The following is a 22,190-nucleotide window of genomic DNA, read 5'->3' as shown; positions in this document are numbered from 1 at the left end:
GCACATTATTGGTGGTTACTTGTCACTTAAGAAAAAGTGAGCATAGGAACTAGAAGAGGGGCATTTCTCTGGCAGGTGGAGATCCTGCACTTGTGAAACCATGGCTTGGTGTATTTTCCCGATTCTCTTTTCTTTGCCAGTAAACACACGCACCAAGAGCCTTGCAAGCTATTAGTGAGCAAACAAAGAATGACACTTTGCCTTTGGAAAACTGACAGCAGGACAGGGTTTGTTAAGGAATACAAGAAACAAAAGTATTTTCTAATTCTGTACTGCAAATATCAATGCATTTAAGATAAAACTAATGCTGGTTCCCCTCAGAGGATTAGCTCTGACTGGTGATGACTGCAGCTGGTATGAAAAAAACATAACATTTGAAAATCTGATTAAAAAAGAGTAAAAACTTCTACTACTGTCTTTTTTCCTGGAGATAGATAGGTGGAATATATTATATATGTGGAATTAGCTATATTATATAGATGAAATTTTTTCTCTCACTTTCAACTGGTTCTAACAGCAACAAGCTATGGATGGAATGGTATGTTTGGGTTGATATTCTAGGGATACAAGGTATATATACCTGAATGAAGCTGATGCAGGTTTTCTGTTGAAATCCTGATTAAGTCATTTGTGGGATAAGCACCTTGATGCCATTTCCTTTTTTCCTATGGTTGTGTGAGAAACCGGTGCACACACGTGCCGTAGGAGTTCTCTTAATTCTTTAGATTACTTCTGTTGGACTATCTTGGTACCTTCTGAGGAGAGGGATGAACTGCTGGAGGCTGTGATGGTGTCGAACTTGTTCCAAGCATTTCTGCTTTCAGATGACTGATCTCTTTTAATTTGGAACTCATGGCACAATCCAGGTTTCATAAAGTTATGGCAGGAATGAAAAGGTGCAGAACTGGAGTCTCAGAACTCCTAGATTTACATGCTTAATGCCATTAAGCCTTAACCCTTAGAATGGGGGTTCTCAAACTGGGGGTCAGGACCCCTCAGGGGGTCATGAGGTTCTTACATGGGGGGTCAGGAGCTGCCAGCCTCCACCCCAAACCCTGCTTCACCTCCAGCATTTATAATGGTGTTAAAAAGTGTTTTTAATTTATAAGGGGGGGTCACAGAGGCTTGCTGTGTGAAAGGGGTCACCAGTACAAAAGTTTGAGAATCACTGCCTTAGAACATCCAACATTTTGAGCCCACCTGACAGGGATGAGAGCAGGGAAAGCTAATTGCATGTTCGTCATCTCCTTTTCATAAGAGTGGAGGGAGAGATGAAGTTAAATAGAAGTTTTGGAGGCGTTGCTGCTTTGGGCTAATTTGCTTAGCAGCGGGAATATCAAAGTAATTTCTAATTATGTATTGTGAGAAGTGCCAGAGACTGGATTTCATTCTCAGTTTAACAGAACAAATATAGCAGCAGCCCAAATTTCCCTCAGTGCTGAGAACGTGCCTCGTTCCTTCTGTCTAGGCGAGTTACATGGTGCTGTAGTACCTGAGTGCCTCACCGTGATTAATGGATATATCTTCACAACAGGAACAGGGAAGCACTGTTCTCCCCCTTTTTACTGACGGGGAACCAAGGCACAGAGACACTCAGGCCTGGTCTACACCTAAGACTTAGAGCAGCCTAACTACATTGCTCAAGGCTGTGAAAAATGTTGCATTCTGAGCGCCATCGTTAGATTGACCTAACACCCGGCATAGATGCTGCTCAGTTGATGGAAGGATTCTTCTGGTGATCTAGCTACTGCCTCTCGCAGAGATCGATTAACTACATCAACAAACCCCCCCCCCCCTATTGATGTAGGAAGCATCTACATTAGAGAGCTACAGAGGTTGTAGACATGGCTTACGTACTTGCCCAGTCTCACAAAGTCTGAGGTAGAGCAGGGAATAGAACCCAGGTCATTGGAGTTCTAGCTAACACCATAACCACTAGGCCATACTTTCTCTGTCGTAATCTAGAGGGCCCATCATTAAGGTGAGAGGGGAATCAAGTCCCTATGCCTATTCAATCCTGGGTATCTCTACAGAGATCAGTTGTGGTCGTACTTTGTGAAGTGGACGTGTCTCTCTGAGGACTTTACTCCTTTCCTATAGGCCACTCCACAGCCACTGGATGGGGACAGCTTTCAGCCACTGCCCACAGTGGGTCAGACGGGAAGTAGTGTCTCATAAGTGAGTGGTTTCATATACTCTTACCAATTCCTTGCATCGATTTCAGTCCCCCATGTTATTGTAGAAACAATGAATTCAAGGATCTGGAGAGGGAAAGACGACCATGATCCAAAACTTCCACAATTATTGTCAGGTTGATTAAGTATAATCAGAAAGACTGCAAGGCTAATGACAAATCTCAAAGAAACATAACACTATCTGTCAGGGTTAAGGATGAGACTCTTCAAAGTTACATCAGTTAATATCAGAAGTATGAATGTGCAGGTTGAAATCCTCCCCACCCCCAGACGAAAGCAAGAGAAAAAGCCTTGTTTTTACTGACTTTTTAACTAAATCTGAGAGAGACTTTTTATCCAGAGCAAGCTCATGTAAACTGTTGGGAGATAAATAAACGAAAGAGCTGCCTACAGGCTGGTTGGCTTAAAGGAAAGGAATTTGTCTCACTTTAGAAAAGGGACCTGAAGGTATTGGTCACATTGACTCATTCATTGTGCTGTTATCTGCCAGGGAGGTTGTGACACCGGAGCAATTAAGACAAACTTTAGTCTATAAGTTCATGCCTGCAATCTCTATACTTCAAAACAAGATAAATGACACCTCCAAGGAAGGAAACAAAGTATTTTCCAGACTACCTCCAAAGTAACATTTAGGATTTGCAATTGTTCAACAGAAATTTTTCACTACAAGGGGCTTCATCTATTATTATCCACTTCAGTTCCTTTAGTGACATTTTAGTTTTAACACAAGAAAACGCCAGCTTACATGCTTAATTTATTATAATAAAACACTCCGCGTCCTTCTTTTAAGAGCCTTCTCTATGCATTAATGTGAACAGAGTGTGTGTGTGTGTTTTTATAACTAGCATTTTAATATAAAGATTGATTAAAGATGAGCCAATCTGTTGTGAAAATGTAAACTGGAACCCTAGTCATAAGAAGCCCACACTATATGTACTGTAATTATTCAGCTTTCCTTTGAGGTAACAGTCAGCTTGATAGCTTTTGTTCTTTAAATAGTAGTAATGAAAAAGTAGGGCATAATATACCATATTTGTACTAGGTCTATAAAAAGACCGACTGCTGCCTGATGTCTACAGAACATTTCATGTAACAATGAACTTTCCCATTTGACAACGGACAGTCATGTGGCAATCTGAGGATATGGCGTATTATTGGGGTTGAAAAGATTAGATTATCATTGGTAAATGTTAACAAACATCCAATGCACTGTACACACACAGACCTACGAAAATACATTTCCACCAATCATAGAAATTTACCCCTAGGCAAAGAAAGAAAAAAGCTGCTGGAGAAGTCAGTGGAGTGTGAGGTCAGGCCATTTCCTTTGTACATTTTGACACGTGATGCTGACAATTTGTGATTTAATGGTTATAAAACTTTAACAACGTTTTGAATCTCAGCATCTACTGTCATTTAGTAACTATTGTCAGATCCCCACCAGAGTCTGACAACTCATAATATACTGCAATGTGAAAATTTAAATAGAAAAAAAAAATGCTTAAAAAGATCAGCGTCTGTCAAAATTATAAAAAATAAAAATAGAATTCTGCCAAGCCTATATTATTATGCAAAACTCTGAGGTGCTAATTTTAATATCTTGTCCACCCAACCCACACAGTGCTGTTGGATCTTGTCAGAAACCCAGGTTGTCAGCTCGCTGTGGCAGGGCCTGTGTTTTCATCACTTTTTTGTATAGCGCCTAACACAGCAGGATCCAGCCTGGGTCTGCTAGGAGCTACTAGGATACTAGAATAACAATATTCAAATGTTGCCGTCTAGGAAAGGGATGAAGAAAGGAAAAGAGGAGTTAATTACCATTTCTGTACATTTTCAGGAATGCCAAGAAATGCTTTTAAAGCAAAATGGCAGGACAGGAGACACCTGAATGGTGCTGAATGCCTCAAGTTTACGTCTATCAGCAAGCAGCTTGTGTGTTGTCAATTACACCAAAGAGTTTATGCCGGATTCCCAGCTTATCCTCTGCTTTACAGGATTTCTACACACCACCAACGCTCATGAAATAGTCTATTTGCTTATATTATTTATTCAAAAGATCTCCCAGTAACCTTATAATACATTAAAGTGGACTAAAGGCAATTTTTTTTTTGGTTTCCCAATTTTTAACCTGTTAGAACAATGCCAATATATCCATGACCAGTCTAATACAAACAAAACACTTCATGTTCATATGTTCGGTAAGAGGGCGACACAAGGCTCTTAGAACTCCTTGGTTTTTCTCCAGCCCGCTGGGGCCCAGTGCGGGATTGTTCAGGACATTTCCCAGTGGTTTGATCAGCCTCCTGTTAAATGTCTCAAGTGATGGGGTGTCCATTACTAGGAGTCAGTGCTGCAAGGGGACTCCACCTCCCTCAGCACAAGACTTCTTCAGGCGCCCACTCTGCCAAAACTTCCTGTCCCAATCAAAACACGCTCCAGCAGGCTCTGCCCTACCTTCCCAGACCACAACACTGACCCTTTCTTCTAGCCCTTGCAAACTCCCTCTCAATTTCTGGAGAGAGACTGCAGTTGCTGGGTTTGGGGACACTGTTCTGGTGGGGATGGGGCAGAGCGGGCTGGGGTATCAGGAAACGGGGAAGGAACTGACCTGGGGTGTGGAGAAGATAGTGTTTGGATTATGGCTTGCAACAGGATCTACACCGAGGAATAAACTTTAGGTTAGGATACAATTTCCCAGGGGAGGTGATTGAAGCCTTATGACTTGGGACATTTAAGACTAGAGGGGGCCGATTACTGGAAACTACCCCGTAAAGATACAGCGTGTTAATCGTATAAAAAACCCTAACAGCTCAAGTTGCCCAGGGATACAAGTATGGTTCCAAGTACCTTCAAAGGCAGGATTTGATCCCGTGTCGGAGTTTTTACCCTGCAATAGCCACAAATAAAATCCATGACATTTTCATGGCCCCACTGTTCATACACTTGTGGTATTTTTATTCTTCCAAGATGACACCTTCACCTGTCATAAGGATGGCGAATGCCAGCTTCGTGTTTTATTAAACAAATACAATTAAACGCCCCCCCCCCCGAACACATCCTTGATGTCTGCGGCCAAAGACAGTCTACACTTGCGTAGAAACTTCTTTGTACAGTCAACGTGTCATTTTTACAATAGCAAAAGATTAAGGGTTAAAAAATAGCCTGGAGCCAAGAAATATACAGTACACTCAATAACAAAAAATATATATATACACTATAGATGCTTTAAGGCCGTGTACAGTTTGATTGAAGACAATTTGAGGACATTAAACCAGTCAGCAACAAAGGAAATGTGTGGAGAAAATGCCCTAAAGTCAGAAAAAGCAGCAGCAAATATCCCGAAAGGTTTTGTTGATGCTTCTAAAAATATTTTTTCTGTGGAATATGCCATCTCTCTTGACAGTGCGACGTGGGGCTGGTTTTCCTTTTGCTAGTCCCGGTTCTCTTTCACCTCACCCCTGTTGTGATTCATTGCTGCTCACTGAGGGCCCTGGTGAGACCGCCTCTCCTCCAGCATCCTGCACACCCACATGGAGACAACTTCAGCATTCCCATCATTGTACTGCATGATGAATGGGTGACCCTGGGAAATGGGAGAGAAACAGATTTAGCTGCACTAGTCGAGTCTCTTTGCTTTTCCAAGTAAACTTTTTTCTTTTAAATTTCCCGAAAAATAAATCAGAATCTTGTTAGTTTCGTAGTTTTGGAAATGTTCCTAGAACAATATAAACACACCATGGGAACAGCTTTTTCCAGTCAAATCTAATAACGAGACACTGCTAATGAATGTCCCATCTTTTCTCCCAGTGTCTGAGTAGGTCTGCATGTAAGCACTGCCTGATTATTTTTCTTTGCTCTTACAGCCTCTCGTCTTGCTGTGGTACAGGATATACATTCTTGTAGTAGGGAGAGAGATTTTTAGTTTATTATTTTTTTAATATTTATACTGTGGGAGTGCCTAGCGGCCTCAGCCAGGTTGGGCCCCATTGTGCTAGGCATGAGTTAAATGAGTCTCTGCCCCAAAGAGCTTACAATCTAAAAGACAAGACTGCCTAGGAAGGAGTACTGCGGAAAGGGATCTGGGGGTCACAGTGGATCATAAGCTAAATATGAGTCAACAGTGTAATGCTGTTGCAAAAAAAGCAAACATCATTCTGGGATGTATTAGCGGGAGTGTCATAAGCAAGAAACGAGAAGTCATTCTTCCGCTCTACTCCGTGCTGATTAGGCCTCATCCAGAGTATTGTGTCCAGTTCTGGGCACCACATTTCAGGAAAGATGTGGACAAATTGGAGCGAGTCCAGAGAAGAGCAACAAAAATTAATAAAGGTCTGGAAAACATGACCTATGAGGGAAGATTGAAAATATTGGGTTTGTTTAGTCTGGAGAAGAGAAGACAGATGGAACATGATCACAGTTTTTGGGTACATAAAAGGTTGTTACAAGGAGGAGGGAGAAGAATTGTTCTTAACCTCTGAGGATAGGACAAGAAGCAATGGGCTTAAATTGCAGCAAGGGAGATTTAGGTTGGACATTAGGAAAAACTTCCTGTCAGGATGGTTAAGCACTGGAGTAAATTGCCTAAGGAGGTTGTGGAATCTCCATCATTGGGGATTTTTAAGAGCAGGTTGGACAAACACCTGTCAGGGATGGTCTAGAGAATACTTAGTCCTGCCTTGAGTGGAGGGGACTGGACTAGATGACCTCTCAGGATCCCCTCCAGTCCTATGATTCTATGATTTACACATGTCCTTGCTCTATAGACATGGAAGGCTGGTGCCTTAACTCACTGTGTGACCTAGCCCCTGGAACATGCATTAGCTCTGGGTGCTGTGCAAATTCCCTATAAAATCTAAATATAAAATAGTAAGTTTTCATTCTGACTTGGTCATTGAGTCCCAAGTTCTAACACACATGAGAACAAATGCCACTGGCACACAAAGGAAGACAGTTTGCAGAACACAATGTATAAGCTGAGGTCTGAACACACATACAATGGATTCAAGTCATTTGGAGGTTGAATGAAGGGGAGCGACCTGTTGCCAAAGGAATGAAAAGCTCATATAAGTATAACAAAGAAAACCCTAAAATATCAACCCCCAGCTTTATCAGAAGCTACTGAAGGGGGTGATGGAAGAACTTACATCCACAGTGTAGTCTAACCTGTGAAGTCGGTAGCTGCTGCAGACACTGAAGAATTGTATCCAGGGGAGCCGCAAATAAACTGCAAGAGCACTTCAGGATGAAAGACAAATGTGGACTAAGGGTTCAGCTGCCAGCCTAGGCTGCTCAGGTCTCAATCCGGTGACATTTCTGGAGGTGGCAGCTAACAATCTTACTGTGCCTCTCAAATGAATACAAATCCACAGAAATCCAGTATCCCACATGCACAAATGAAAGAGAGAATAACTGCCAGACAAAACCACCAAAATGAAAACCTCTGCACTGAATCAATCAAGAGCAGCTCAGTTTTACACCATATTAATCCAAGAAACCTTGAAAACAACAACTGTCTAATCCAGAGATACCTATCACGAAATCTGCAGGGAGTGAGAAGTACTTGTGGAAGCCATCAGTGTACACAGGACAGTGCCAAGCACAGACATGAACAGTTTTGCTTAATGGCAGGAGGCGCACTGAGAACAAGAAAGGGTCTAATAGGGTGTTTGGGGAAACCGGGGAGTAACTTGGGCTACGATGGATCATGAGGAAGCCCTGGGATAAACCGTATGCTGCTGATGCTAACAGCACCAGGCAAAAGCAATAAAACACTCCAAAGGTCAGGGCCAACAACGTCAAAAGCTACAAGAATAAAATATGCCCAGTCTCGACAGACAATACGGAGGATAAGCAATATGCTGCTGCTTGTCAGAGCAGTTTCAAGGCTATGAGCCGATCAGAAGCTAGGCTAAACTTAATAAAAGAATGAAATGTGCCGAGAGCCCTTCTGGCAGTTCCCGCGTACCAGCCGCTCCGATCTCAACCACCTTCCCAATGTAACCATTTTGGATGGGACGGAAGCAGCCTCTTTGCTCAAGGAATTGGGCACTTCAGGAAAGTGAGTGGCGACACGGAGCACGACAGAACCTGGCCTTGGGGACGGGGACACGGACGGCGATGTCAACAACTAACCCCAGAAGTACGCAAAGTTTGTTTCCCTGAAGTGAATTTTTAGTGCTGGGGAGAGGTGTCCAACTGACAGCCCTGGAGACGGAGCTTCTTTGATCCTATATAGCATGGGCCAGATGCAGATTCGGGACAGATGCAGAAGAGAAAGAAAACACAGCAGCTCCAGTTAGACCCATCAGCCATCTGGAAACTGCGGCCAACGGGCCACGTTCCAGCAGCTCCACATATTTTCTGGAAACTCAGGCGGGTCCTAGGAAAAAGGGGGCAGAAGAACAGCTGGCACGACCCAAGCTCTGACCGTGAAGAGCAGCTCTCCCTACACGGAGTGTGATATTCCCGTTCACAGCTGGTACCAGTCCTCTGGGGACTGTCGGAGGGAGGCAGGAGACATACCAGGAGGAGGGCAGCATGGCTCACCTTGGGCATACTGCCACTTTGCGGTCAGGGTCAGGTCAGGTTCTGCTGAACTCAGGGACCTTTGAACCAGCTTCACATGCTGGCTGAGGAAAATCTATCAGGAGCACAGAGGCCACGGCTGGTGGTGGGGAACAGACAGAGTTCATAGCTCAATCCCCCTGAGTTGTGCACATGGCCAGATACAGGCTCCTAAAGGGTAGGAAGCCAGCACCCTGCTGGGCCTGAATTTTTGAAGAGTGCGCTCGCAGTTTGAGCTTTGCTATACGCTTCTGGGGAAAGTGTGAAACAACAGAGCAAGAAGACAGACAAAGACACTGCATAATCAAGCTAATTTCATCAATAGTCAGTGGGAGCCAGCTCTCATTTGCTTCATTCTCAGAGGGCCAATTTCCACAATTAAAATGGCGAGGGCTGAGGCAACATGGTCCACAAACTCCTCAAGAGAAGATGGAGGTGTAATCGGTAAAGGGGAAAGGACATGACTAGCAGGAGCAGGTGGATACAAAAGTGGGACAAGCAGGTAGGGGCCAGGAGAGAGCAAGTGTGCCCACCCTCTAACAATGATCAGATGAGGAGGAAGAAGAACATTAATAAAAGGGAAATGTAAAGTCAATACCCCGCAGGCATGAAAATGCAGCACATTTTGGAACTAGTTAAGAGAGACGTTTACCTGTTCACTTAACAGCATCAACATCAGTTTCTGCAGACTGATACTCTATGCCTTCCTGTCTATATCCCTATACCTAGAGAGACCAGACCTAGCAGGTAGTTTTACCATTGACAATCCCACTCAGGTCACTTTTCATGGCCAAGCTGCTACTGAATCTCAAATAGCTTTATGAATGGTTTCAACAAAGTTATCTCCCATACTCATCAGCTGGCCTAACTTTGCTAGCAAAAAACCAGTAGTTAGGAAGGTCTTAGACACAGCCTCCTAGCACAAGGACTATGTCACATAGGCCAAGCACAGTGCTGCTTACGAGGCAATGAATGCCTCTTCTAGATTATACAGCCCAGATGCACCCTTCTAAGGCATTTCCCCCCATGATTTAACTGCATTCCACAGCAACTATCCCAGGGAAGAATTTTGTCCTTTAGTCTGAATAAACTAGAAGTTGCACTCCTAATGCGAATCACCATTGTAAACCTAACTGTTCATGAAAGTAGTGTCCACACCCTTGTTTTTGTATTTCTTTATTTATCAGGTGCCTACAATATACTGCCTGTTAAAAAGCCTCCAGATTTGTCTTGGAGACTGGCTATCACTTGATGGCAGGTCTGCAGGTTGTGGAGATCAGTTCAAACCTTTCATTACGCTTTCAAGCCGTGGCACCGTTGCTAGGCCAAAGGGGAGCACTGCGCATTGGTAGTGGGTGGTCCCACCTATGAAACGTAGGAACCTTCTGTGTCCACGACAGATTGATATTTGAAGGTAAGTGTCTTTAACGTCGAGGGCGGAGTACCAGTCTCCCGGATCCAGGGAAGGAATGATGGAGGGCAGGGAGACCATGCGGAATTTTAACTTCTTGAGATACTTATTAAGGCTCCGCAGGTAGCCCCCCTTTGGCCTGTGGGATCAAAAAATAACAGGAGTAAAATCCTTCCCGCCTCAAGTGCAGAGGGACTTCCTCCACAGCTCCCACTCGCAGAAGGCCCTACACCTCCTGAGTGAGCAGATGCTCGTGAGAAAGGTCCCTGAAGGAGGACGGGGGGGGGGGGGGTGGGGGGCGTGTGAGAGGGAGGGGTAGAAATAAACTGGAGGGTGTACCCCCCTGCTACCGTGCTGAGGACTCACTGGTCTGGTGTTATAGAGGCCCAGGCAGGGAGCAAGGGAGACAGACGATTGGAAAAAACCAGGGGTACTGGATCCAGGACACAGGCTGGAATGTCGCCCTCAAGCATACCCTCAAAATGCCTGCTTATTACCCCGATGGTTGCTGGTAGAGCTCGAGGGAGCAGAGGCGGCTGGCTATTGGCCTTGCTGGCGCTTGTAGCTCCTACCCTTTCTGTGGAAGGGCTCTGCTCAGGATTGGCCCCCGAACCTGTGGGAGTGCTGCAGTTTGAACCGCTTTCTCGCAGGAGCTGGCATGTAGAGGCCCAGTGAGCACAAGGTAGCCCTAGAGTCTTTCCGGCCATGTAACTTGCTGTCTGTCTGTTCTGTGAAGAGCGCCAGGCCATCAAAAGGGAGGTCCTGGATGGACTGCTGGACCTCCACTGACAGGCCCGATGACTGCAGCCAGGATTCATGCCTCATGGAAATGGTCGAAGCCATGGTCCGAGCCACGGAGTCCATCACATCTGAGGCCACTTAGAGGACTTCCCTGGCCACAGCTCTGCCCTCATTCAGAATAGCCATGAACTCCTGCCTGGGCTCATCTGGCAGCAACTGTGCAAACTTGGCCATGGACTGCCAGATGTTAAAGTCATAGCTGCCTAGGAGGGCCTGATTGTTGGCCACTCTTAACTGTAGGCTGGCCATTGAATAAAATTTTCTGCCAAAGAGATCGAGCCTCTTCACCTCCTTATTCTTAAGGGTTGATCCTGGTTGGCCCTTCCTATCATGCTCATTGGCTGCCGATACCACCAGTGAGCTAGGAGCAGGGTGTGTATATAGGTATTCAAATCCCTTAGCAGGCACGTAATCCCGTCTCTCCACCTGCTTGGAAATGGGGGGCAGGGAAGAGGGAGTTTGCCACAAGGCTTTGCTCAGCTTTACCACTCCCTCGTGGACAGGTAATGCCACTATGGAGGGAGCTGCTGCGCTCAAAATATCAAACAGGGAGTCGGCAGGTTCTGCCAACTCCTCGGCCTCTAACCCCAGGTTCTAAGCCACCCTCTTAAGAAGCTCCTGGTGGGCTTTTATATCATCCTGGGGGACCGTGTGGGAAGGCCCCGCTATCACCTTATCGGGTGAAGAGGATAAGGAGATGTGTGATGGTGGGTCTGCCACCTCCGTGGCCTCTGCCAGGGGAGCCACAGCCGGGACTGGCTGACCCTAAGGACCTTGATCAGACTCTGCTTCTTAGTCCAGGGGCTGGCGGGAGACTATTGCCAACTGTTTCGCAGATGTCCCTGACACTGATCGGTGCCCCTGTGATGGTTGGGGAAAACCCCAGCGGTTCCATAGCTGCCAGGAAGCTGGCCATTGACTTTGGGGACATGTGGGCACTTGTGCTCCTGCTGGGAATGTCGATGCTCCCAGTGGGTGGCCCTGCCTGCTGGTAGATCTTCCTTCTCATTTTCTGCACCTGGGGATGCGGAGACAGGTCTGGGGGACCAGGACGGTGCCAATGCTGCCTGTCTACCGGAATCCTGTTGGCCCTCTCCGTGGGTCTCTTGGAGATCTATCCCGCCACTCCAGGAACCAGTGCCAGGACTCCGGGGACTGGCAATGCACCTCCATAGGTGTGCGCCAGACAGCTGGCGAACTATGCTGGGATCCTAAGGAACGCTGCCTAGAAACTGGGGAACGACACCGGGAACTCTGACAGATAAGATGGTGGCACTGCTCTGGTGGGGCACTCCTGGGGATTGCTGGAAAGGTCCCAGAGCAGGTTTACCCCTCGAACGGAGCACCTCGCTGGTTGGCGTGGGTGGCACTGGAAGGGACAATATGTCCTTAGTGGCCTGAAAGGCCTCTGGTATGGACGGCACTGCCAGGTGCCGAGTACCTCTTCCGCTTCCTGGGGTGGTGGGCAGGTCACAAAGGGTGCTCAACAGCTCAACCGGTGTGGAAGCCTAGCCACCGTTCAGAGGGGAAGAGCTGCCCCATGCAGGTCTTTGCTCTCCTCTGGCTCTCTCCTTCCTGGAGAATGCCCTTTCCTGGCCTCTCTCTGCCGGTACTGGGGATGGGGATCGGCGCCTGTCGGAGGCCAGCGCTGGCGGTGTGCTCTGCACCGAAGCTGCGGTGCTTGGAGTGGAGTCCGATCTGGCCGGCTCCGAGGCAGGTGCCAGGGCCGACTCCATAAGGAGCGCTCTTAGTCGAATGTCCCACTCCTCTTTGGTTTGCGACTTGAAACTCTTACAAATGTGACACTTGTTGCTCATGTGGGTCTCCCCCAAACACTTAAGACAGCTTTGGTGGGGATCACTGACTGGCATAGATTTTTTGCAGCAGTCACAAGGCTTAAAGCCTGGGGACTGGGGCATGCCCCGTCCCTAGGCTGTCCAGCAGGGGACTAACTAACTATTTCTAACTCATATGCTAAGGGAACTAATACACTATTCAAATGTTCTAAGAACTATCTACAAGAGAATTCACAGCGAGGCACAGTTGAGAAGGAAAGCTTGCCGAGGCAAGGAGACGTTCCTGCACCATCACTGGCAGCAGGAAGGAACAGAGGGAGGGGGGAGCCGCTGGCGCCCCCTATGCCGGCACATACACGCGCCATTCCAGATGGTGCCAGAGCTGGATACCACTGAGGGAAAAACTTCTGGCACGTGCCGAGCACACACACCTCCAATGGAATGGACGTGAGCAAGCACTCGAAGAAGAATCATTAAATCACACAAACTGGACTTGCTCTGAGGTTGTGCTCAGAGATGGACGGGAAGGAATATTTGAAATGGCAGGTTCTTGGAGGGCTGGCAGAAAGGCAGCCAAGTGTGCTGGGCTCTTGCAGATGCCATTTTTAAGGAGGGTTGATGTAGGAGCCAAGTGTGTGACTACTGCTGGATGGCCATAAACTGTGTGTAGTTTCAAGTGCTGAGGAAAAGAGCAGCTGCTGTATGCCTAACCGCTGTCATCTGTAAAGGACTTTTTCTCTTAAACAGTTTTTCAAAGTTCGAGTCCTCCTTGCTGAACGCATAGTTCACTACATCCAGGCCAAGTCAGAACTTTTAAATCCACGTTGCTTTTAAGTGAGCAGAGTTTTCTCAAGGTGCGAAAATCTCATCTTCCTGCCCGCTCCTCATGGGTGGATAATGGCTAAAATGGCGGAAGGAATTTTCTTCAAACTTCTGAAGCTGCGATTAAACTTCCACCATTTCAGCCTACTGAAAGGTACTTTGGGGAAAATAAAACAGTGGGAATACTTCACACGTCTATGGCATTTTCTGAGAATCTCAAAGTACTTTACAAACATTAAGTAACTGAATGTTTTCCTGCGAACCAGGGACTCATTCTGCATAGGCCGCAGCACAGCGATTGGCCCAAAGTAAACAGAGTGAAATTCATCCGTGTGCAAAGGGCAAGCACAATGCCTAGGCAGCACTTAAATCCCATTTCTCCTGCAGTGAAGCAGAGGTGAAACAGAACCCAGGTATCCTGGTCCATCCCCTTCTCTACTTATTAGTCAATGTTCTCCTTTACACAGAGACTTTAGATTGAGAGTGCCTTCAACTAAAACTGTGGAACTGCTGTAACTGTCTGAAACTGAAGGCAGGATCTCCAGCTGGTGTAATTCCACACCTCAGTTGAGGATCTGCTCCTTAATGACCACAGTGGCTTCAAACCAGAGACTTAAACATGACTCCTGTGTGATTTAAGGTTTCAAATTTAAATTAATCAGTTCAAATAACTTGCTTTCCACGCCTCAGATTTTCAGTGCTTTGCACAAGGGTTCATATTGCAAGCCCTTAATTTAAGGCCTTGGAAATGGTGTGCAGCTGCTATCTGCCCTTTCAATCACTCTTCCTGAGTTTATTCTTCACAATTGCTGCAGAAATAGATGTTCTCCCCAAATATTCCATTATTATCCTTAAACTGCTTACCTCTAGTCATTCTAGACTGTACCCAGCAACCTACACTGGTCAAGGAGCTCTCAACCTTTCATCTGTGCAGATGCATGTGTTCTTCTGTACAGTAATTGGTCAGAAAATGGCCCACTGAGAGAAGAGAATGTGACTAGATTTTTTCGGTGATTTGATTCTAGATCTTTCAGTTACATCTTTTGGTCATAGTGGCTCACAGTTCAAAGCTATGGAAAGTCTAGAGAAAGAGAGGACTACATGTAAGCACACAGATGCGTAAGGCACAGTTCGTATGGATGATGTCTTTTCTTTCAACCCTCCCAGGCTGTTAGAAATACATTCGCTCTGGTCTTGACAATATAAGATCGGAATGGAGGTAAAGGGAGTGTGCATCCCTCTCCCTGTGTTACATGGTGCTTCTAAACAGTGAACATGTCTTGTATACTTGGGCTTTGAACTTTGACCTGAACATTTTCAGAACTATTTAAAAATAACTAATTTTTCCTTCTTGGTTTTTAATTGTGGGGCTAATCAGGGAAGAGCAAGAGACTTGGCTTCTGGCTTCCATTCCCAACTCTGCTGTGTCCACTCCTGTGTGACCTTTGCAAAGTCACTTAACCTTTCTGTGCCTTATGTGTAAAATGGGGATAGTTATTTGGCCCTATGTCACAGGCGTGCTGCGATATAGAATTCATTAATGTTTGTAAAACACTTTGAGATCCTTAGATAGAAGGTGCAAGAAAAGGGTGAAGTCTCATTATACACAATTTAACCTAAATCCACCTAACCTGCCTTTTAAACAAGCCAACCACAAACAAAGTAACAAAACACAGGTCAAGGACACAAGTGAGACCTAGCGGGGGAAAAACCAAGAACCCATAGCCAAGGAAGAGCACACACATTGGTGCAATAAAAAAGAAGCTATTAAGCAAAGAGTCAGCTTCTCTCATGAATCTCTTTTACGAGAGACAGGCTCCCTGCAGAGGAAGACATCTCAAATCCGGGATACCCTTGCAGTTAAGCGACTTTCACTGTGCAGTGGAAGCCAGCATGGTAGGCAGGGTTTAAAATATCAGCTGTGATGTGTCTCAGAGACATGGAGGTTGTTCCACATTGCGGGAGCTCAGCGTATTTCGACTGCAGTAGATCAAAGCACTCTACGGAACTTTTAGTGCACCGCAGTAGGGTCCATACAGACACTTAGCGTGTGGTTGGCTAGCTAGAACACAGTAGACTGACACCCATCTTGCCGTGCACTAACTCACCATATAGATCAGCCCTCAAACCCTACATTTTCATGCTCCTTTCCACCCCAAGAGTAACCTTAATTTGAAATGACTGAGCTTTCAATGTTTAGGGTTTTTTTAAACTACAACATTCTATCAGGGATTTTCCGTAAACTGTAGGGATGTTTCTGCCATTAACTCCCTCTTAATTTTATTGGGTGTGGGAATTTCTTCTATTTTGGGCTTTTATACGTTTTTTAATGTCACTCACTGACACTTTTATTTACAGCATAGCCTTGGAAACTCTGCACCGGTGGGTCCAGAGCCTGGAAACTCTATGCTGGTCAGTCCCAGCTGTGCTACCTTCCAGTGAGACAAAACTTGAAGTGCCAGCAAGCCCTGCCAACTTGATCAGACCCACTTTGTCTGGGCTGGGCTGGGGAGAAAGGGAGGGATGGATTTGAGCCATTGAGAGTGATTCAACTATATATAAACAGTAACACACAGTGCAATAATCCATCAAAGACAGCCTCTGCCTACTCAGGATCATGCATGGAGTGCAGGTGAAATACAAAATATGTAAAGGTACCTGAATTTAACTAATCAGCCAAAGACACATCAGGGCAAACATTTAAAAGCTCCTAAAAACCCCAGAGGTTACAGAGGTAGCATTCTAATATACTATTAACAATAACCCTTTTATAAAACCACTCTGACACATCTTCAGCATTTTGCTGCTACTCAGCTATCTAACCTCCTGTTTCCTTGTCTTTAGGTATCCAGGGTCCGAAGATGACTAATTCTCATAATCCAAAATGGATGGCCCAGGGATTATCGAGTGAGTCAATTAGGCCCTGATTCAGGAAAGCATTTAAGCATGTACTGACGTCCTATTGGTGCCCTGTTCTGAACTGGGGCCTTCAACAGGAGACCGTGTTTTTTTAAATTGGGGGTAGAAACTAGGCATGGGTTGAATAAAGTTAAACTCAAAGCTACTAGTTCAGAACTGTAGCTATGGTGCTGGCGGTCTACGTAGTTCTGAGAGCGCTCCAGGCTGTTAGAAAGAGAGGAGTTTCCTTTGTTCCTGTTCACGATCATTTCAAGAAAAACGAAAAACAACCACAGAAAGGACGCCAACTATTAAAGAATTCTGGTCACTGTGCATTTCAGCAACAAATAAAAACCACCCACATCAACAGAAACCACTTTAGCATTGAGCAATATGTTCCAAAAAAACAAACACAACCTGCTGTATTTAAATATTCTGTTATTGGTTTACTTTGTTTTACAAGGTAACACTGAAGAAAATTAAATGTACAGAAGCTTGAAATGTATTTTCAGTTGCAGTGAACAGTTTTGCAGTCACAGGACGACCTGGAGTTATCTGCTTGGGGGCTGTGATGGGGCGGACTGGCCCCGCACTGGGACTGAGAGAGTTAACCATTCCCTGCTGGCAGAGGAAGCCACGCCCCTGAGGCTCTCCTGGGCATGCTCCAACAGGGAGTCAAGTATAAAAGCCTGCAGAGCTCCTCAGTCAGGGCTGGTGGCTGAGGAAGGAGGACGCTCAGCGGAGGCTCCAGCCCAGGAGCAGTGGTGACTCGTAAGGGAGGGAGCCGAGGGGCCAGGAAGTGGGACCAGAGACTGGCAGCTGTGGGAGCGCTGGGAGCTGAAGACCTTGATGCCACAGGGACTGCTACGTTTGGAGAACTGGTAGGAAGTGATCCAAGAAAGGGAAGGGAGTGGTATCTCCCACCACTCTGAGGGCAGCGTGTTGTGGTACGATTCCCCGCTGACCCAGAGTGGATCACGCCGTCAATGACAGGGCCCCTGGGTTGGAGCCCGGTGGGCCCGGGCTCCTCTACAGGGGTCACTAAACCCCCCCTTTTTTTATGACGACATAGTTCACCGACCCCTCTCTTACCTCAAAGGAGATAGATGAACTCCGGCCGCTAGGCCAAACTATCCTACGAAGGGAAGAGGACTTAGAGGGACTCTGGCCCTTGGGCCACACTGCTTTAGGAGCGCACTATAGAGACTCCAGCCGCTAGACCACGCTATCCCACCGGGGAAGAGAGTTTCGGGACACTCAGGCCATTGGACCATGCTGCTTTAGGAGTGCATGGTAGGGACTCCACCTGCTAGACCGCGCTATCCCACCAAGGGAAGAAGATTTAGAGGGACTCTGGCCATTGGGCCATACAGCCCTGACTACCAGGGAGGTGGCAGAACCAGCGTAGAAGCTGGGAGGCAGGGTTAACCTTGCCCCCCCTGGAATCAAAGGGGTTGACGAGGTACAAAACCCTCCACAGGGGTGTTTGGTAACTCTTTTGCCACAACTGTTCTGTTTATGACACCAGGAAGTCAGCCTTGGTACACTAGTTACAAGGCCTCCATTCTGCAATTGGATTCACATAGAGAAACAGTTGTGCCTGCAAGGTCATGGTCATGTGTCAGAATAATCTAGGCTATAATTCTCCAGCAACATGATAATATGGGCATAGAACAGAACCTGGTTCATTTGCACTAATGTCTGAGACTACCCACCCATTGGGAATCAGCAAATAAGGGACCAATATAACACCTGCACACCCCTGCAAGGAGAATGCTTTATAAGCATACTTTGTTTATGTATGGTCAATGGTAGATTAGCTAACATTTGTGACACTAGGCATTGTCCAGAGTAATCCTTCCTTAAAGGAAAAATGGGGGTGGGGCAGGGAGTCTTGTACCATGAGACCTTACTGCAACACTGAAGGAACTAATCAAGAGTATGTCCAGTAGGAGGTGCTTGGAGGATGTGGCCCTAAGGTATCATGATACAGTTTCATAATGGGTCTGATCCTGTTCTCACTTCATTATTTTTAGGTTTCTATACACATCCATTAAAAATGAGAACGATCTCCTTACCAATTCTTAAATACGCAACCATAAAATAGACCACTCCTGTAAGCCCCTTTCAACCCGGGATCAATATATCCACAACAGACAAGCAGCAAAATATATACTTAAGAACATGTCCCATCAGCACCTTCCCATTTGCCCCCAGCTAAGGAAAATAATTAGACCTTGCATTTGCCAGGGAGTTTTTGCCTCTGATTTAAATTGGGATCAGACTCTGGCCCAATAGGATATAATCTGTGGCAAAGCAACTTAAACATTCAATGGGAAGTTGGATGTTTTTGAGCACAGAGCATTCTGCACTGGAAAAGGTCAGGCAAGGCAGTTCAGGGCTGGCCGGAGAGTGAGTGTCAGCCAGTCTAATTTTCTGTGTCAACTCTGAAAATGAGATAAGCAATGACAAACCAGGATTTTTAAATGAACTTGTCACATCTTATTTTCTTGATAAAGGGTTCATTTTTCTCTGTCCCAAGAGATAGGTTAACTCTTTAAGAGGTAACTACCTATTAGACGGTGCCGTAAATGGTTTACACATCTAAAATGAAAACAAAAGGGCATGGAGAGTCCAAATGCAGAACCTTGACAATTAGAGAGAATTGTCCTTGAAACGTCAATAATTTAGCCTGACCAATTAAACAGCTATTATGCAAGGGGAACAGTTCCATAACTGTATTAATCTTGAAAATTACAGATTTGCTTTCACACGGTTGTCCTCATGTCTGAAAATATCCTTCCTAACATGAACTCCCTTCCTCTGCCCATTACAACAGATTTTAAATTATATTCCTCAGCAGGTTTACAAACAGACTGGTTCTTTCCAAACATGCAGCGCTTTCCCATAAGGTGTTTACATGCTTCACTGTTAAAGGCATGCAGCACACAGGATGGACACTGGCAAGACCGCTACTCCATGGGGATAAAATTAACCCTTTGGAGAGGTCTAGCCTGAAGCCTTTGCACCCTCAAAATAGGGCTCAAGCAGGTCTCAAATGGTGCGTAGGCTTTGTACTGGCCCTCTGCACAAGGATGAATTTCACCCCCTGGACCACCTCCAAACACGTAAGCTAAGACATCGCTGCTGTTGTTATATGTACTGAAGTAGCTCCTAGAGGCCCCAGTCAAGGATGAGGGCTCCACTTTGCTACGTGCTAGAGTACACGCATACAACGCAAGGATGGCTGTTGTGTAAATAATCTGTCTTGCCCAGCCAGACACTGTTCCTTTAACTGCCACGCATTGGGGCAGAGACCGCCTTTTTGTTCGCACACGCTTAGCACAAAGGGGTTCTGGGCCATGGCTTGGTCCAGATATATAACACGGATATGAACAGTTTGGTGAAACGTCTTTAACTCCAGAGAACTTAAACCATATAACAGAGAGTATTTACTGTATTACCTTGAACGGTCAAATTATGACAGGGAAGTATTGCATGGATCAAGACATCTGAGTTTACTGCTTTGGGTGGAGAAACTAAAAGATGGCTAATTATCAACAAATGCGAGTTACATTTCCTTGCACATCCTGACATCTTGTGCTAACATCTTTAAAACAGTCTTCCATTCAGAGCGGTACCAGGCACAGACAAATGGGAAGTAAGACATTAATCTAATCCTAATACATAAAAAAAGAATACCTGTTATTCGGGGGATTATGCTTTTATGTTCATGACTGGCTGATAAGAAGCAGAACAGGAATAGCCTGACAAATTAGAAATGGCCATCGAAGGAGCTGTGCACTTCTGCCAGGCATTTGTTGGCAAATAACCAGGACCGGCTCTAGGCACCAGCACAGCAAGTGCATGCTTGGGGGCGGCACATTTCCAGGGGTGGCATTCCGGCCACCCTTTTTTTCCCCCCGGCCCCGCTCAGTCAACCAATGAGCCCCTGCGTGGGGCGGGGCAGTGGGCTCAGAGCAGGGGTCCCAGCCCAGGGGCGGTCCCTGCCCTGGCCTCCCGCTGCCGGTGGAGCAGGGCAATTCGGCTCCTCCGCCCCTACCGCAAATCTCACAAGCAGCAGAGGAGCCGGACCTGAGCAGAGCCCGGGATTGGGGCAGGACCCGCTGCCCCGGGCGGCTCGGCGCTGGGAGGACGCCCCGGGTCCGCCCCCTTCCCTGCGGCTGACCCACCCCCCAGCCCCTCTGTCAGTTACTGTCCCCTCTGTAGTGGTGGGGCCGGGTCTGAGATCGAGCTGGGGGCCCACGGGCGGGATGTACAGCCCCGAGCACCTCACTCCAAACACTGCTATAGCATTACACATTCTTTTAAAATTACCAGTATCAGTGGCCTCTGGTGAGCGCAGTTTCTCAAAACTGAAATTATTAAAAAAATTATTTGAGGTCCACCAGGTCTCAAAATCGTTTGTCAGGACTCGCATTCATTTCAATTGAAAGTACCATTGCAAAAATTTTAGATGTCACTACATTATTAAAAGACGATGCAAGTATAAAACCAGAAGAATTCAGTTCATATAAATTCTTTTAATTTATGAAAAACTGGGCGCACCGGAAGACACTAATGTTTTTCATTACAGTGTCTAGTTGAACCCAAATTGTTTGTAATTGTGATTTTGTTAAAATTAAAGGAGTACACTAATAGGAAATTGTTTTATTTCACTAACTACAAATTCTGTTTTCATTTTTAAAAAAATTTTAAACAGTCAAAAAACCCCCAAACAAACCAACCTGCAAATTTATGTGTAAAAGCCAAAAAAAAAAAGGGGGGGGGGGGAGATGGTGGCCAAACATTTTTTTGCTTGGGACGGCAAAAAACCTAGAGACGGCCCTGCAAATAACCACTGCTGCTATTGTTTACAACAGCGTCACTTCTCTAAAACCCTCTTGCAAGACTGGGCTGGGCTCAATTTCTTATCAACACACACTGTCAAATTACATATTTTCATTTAAAAGTCTGAATTCAGCATAACAAAAAAATATCATAAAAAGATCCCAACTGTTGCACTGGGACACAGACTACGAAGATGACAGCAGTGCCTTTAGACAGCATTTCAAATACAGTTTATTAGTGTGTGAATTGAAAAGGATATTTTTATTGCATGATATAATGCAATGGGACCATGGGCGCTCTGCAGAAAGACCTTGCACTCAGAAGTGTAATGAACCCCTAGTCCAAAAAACATTATACTGTACATTAACCTATCATTAATGGCACATTAGGGCTAGGGGCATTGCACGCTTGCTGGTCAGGGCTCCATCAGGACAGTATAGAGAAAACTACACTGTCTTCACAGGGCTTAAAACAAACAGAGAGAATAAATATTACTGATAGCTACAGGCTGCTTTAAAGGAAGTTCACTCCCCACCTAGCATGCAATTTTGATAGCCCATTCTTTTTTTAAAAAGGGAAAGAGAAGACTACGGTGCAGCCGTTTCCTGAGGATTAGAAATGGCATTTAAACCCTTTAAACCAATGAGTGAAAGTCCCCATGAGGCTTCAACAGGGAGATTTCCATGAACAGAACAAACAAAAAGCCATAGCATCTTTAAAAACAAACACACAAACAGAATCCTGAAACCCTCTCCTCTTCAGCTCATCCTTTATTCACTTTATAAACTGCCACCTGGTATGTCTGGGGATTCAGTCAGTACCACCTTTTTCTCCACGTATCAGTAAGTGCAC

The 22,190-nt window shown here is 45.8% G+C and overlaps 2 protein-coding genes across 5 annotated transcripts in view; one reads left to right on the top strand and one right to left on the bottom strand.

Moving 5' to 3' along the window:
* LOC142073426 (uncharacterized) overlaps window positions 1-22,190 on the top strand; it is a 237,246-nt gene that overhangs the window by 73,966 nt on the left and 141,090 nt on the right. The gene's annotated exons all lie outside the window — the stretch shown is intronic.
* The window catches only part of MAP2K5 (mitogen-activated protein kinase kinase 5), a 215,734-nt gene continuing 197,763 nt past the window's right edge, over window positions 4,220-22,190 (bottom strand). For all 4 annotated transcript variants that reach the window (XM_048865826.2, XM_048865824.2, XM_048865825.2 and 1 more), the window contains one exon: window positions 4,220-5,778. In XM_048865826.2, the coding sequence (XP_048721783.1) occupies window positions 5,750-5,778 (29 nt within the window). In that variant the 3' untranslated portion in view covers window positions 4,220-5,749. The remainder of the gene's footprint in view (window positions 5,779-22,190) is intronic.

Source organism: Caretta caretta, chromosome 10 (assembly GCF_965140235.1).
Source record: "Caretta caretta isolate rCarCar2 chromosome 10, rCarCar1.hap1, whole genome shotgun sequence".
Lineage (NCBI taxonomy): Eukaryota > Metazoa > Chordata > Testudines > Cheloniidae > Caretta > Caretta caretta.
Note: the sequence above shows the minus strand (reverse complement) of the source record. Positions and strands in the feature narration are given on the sequence as shown.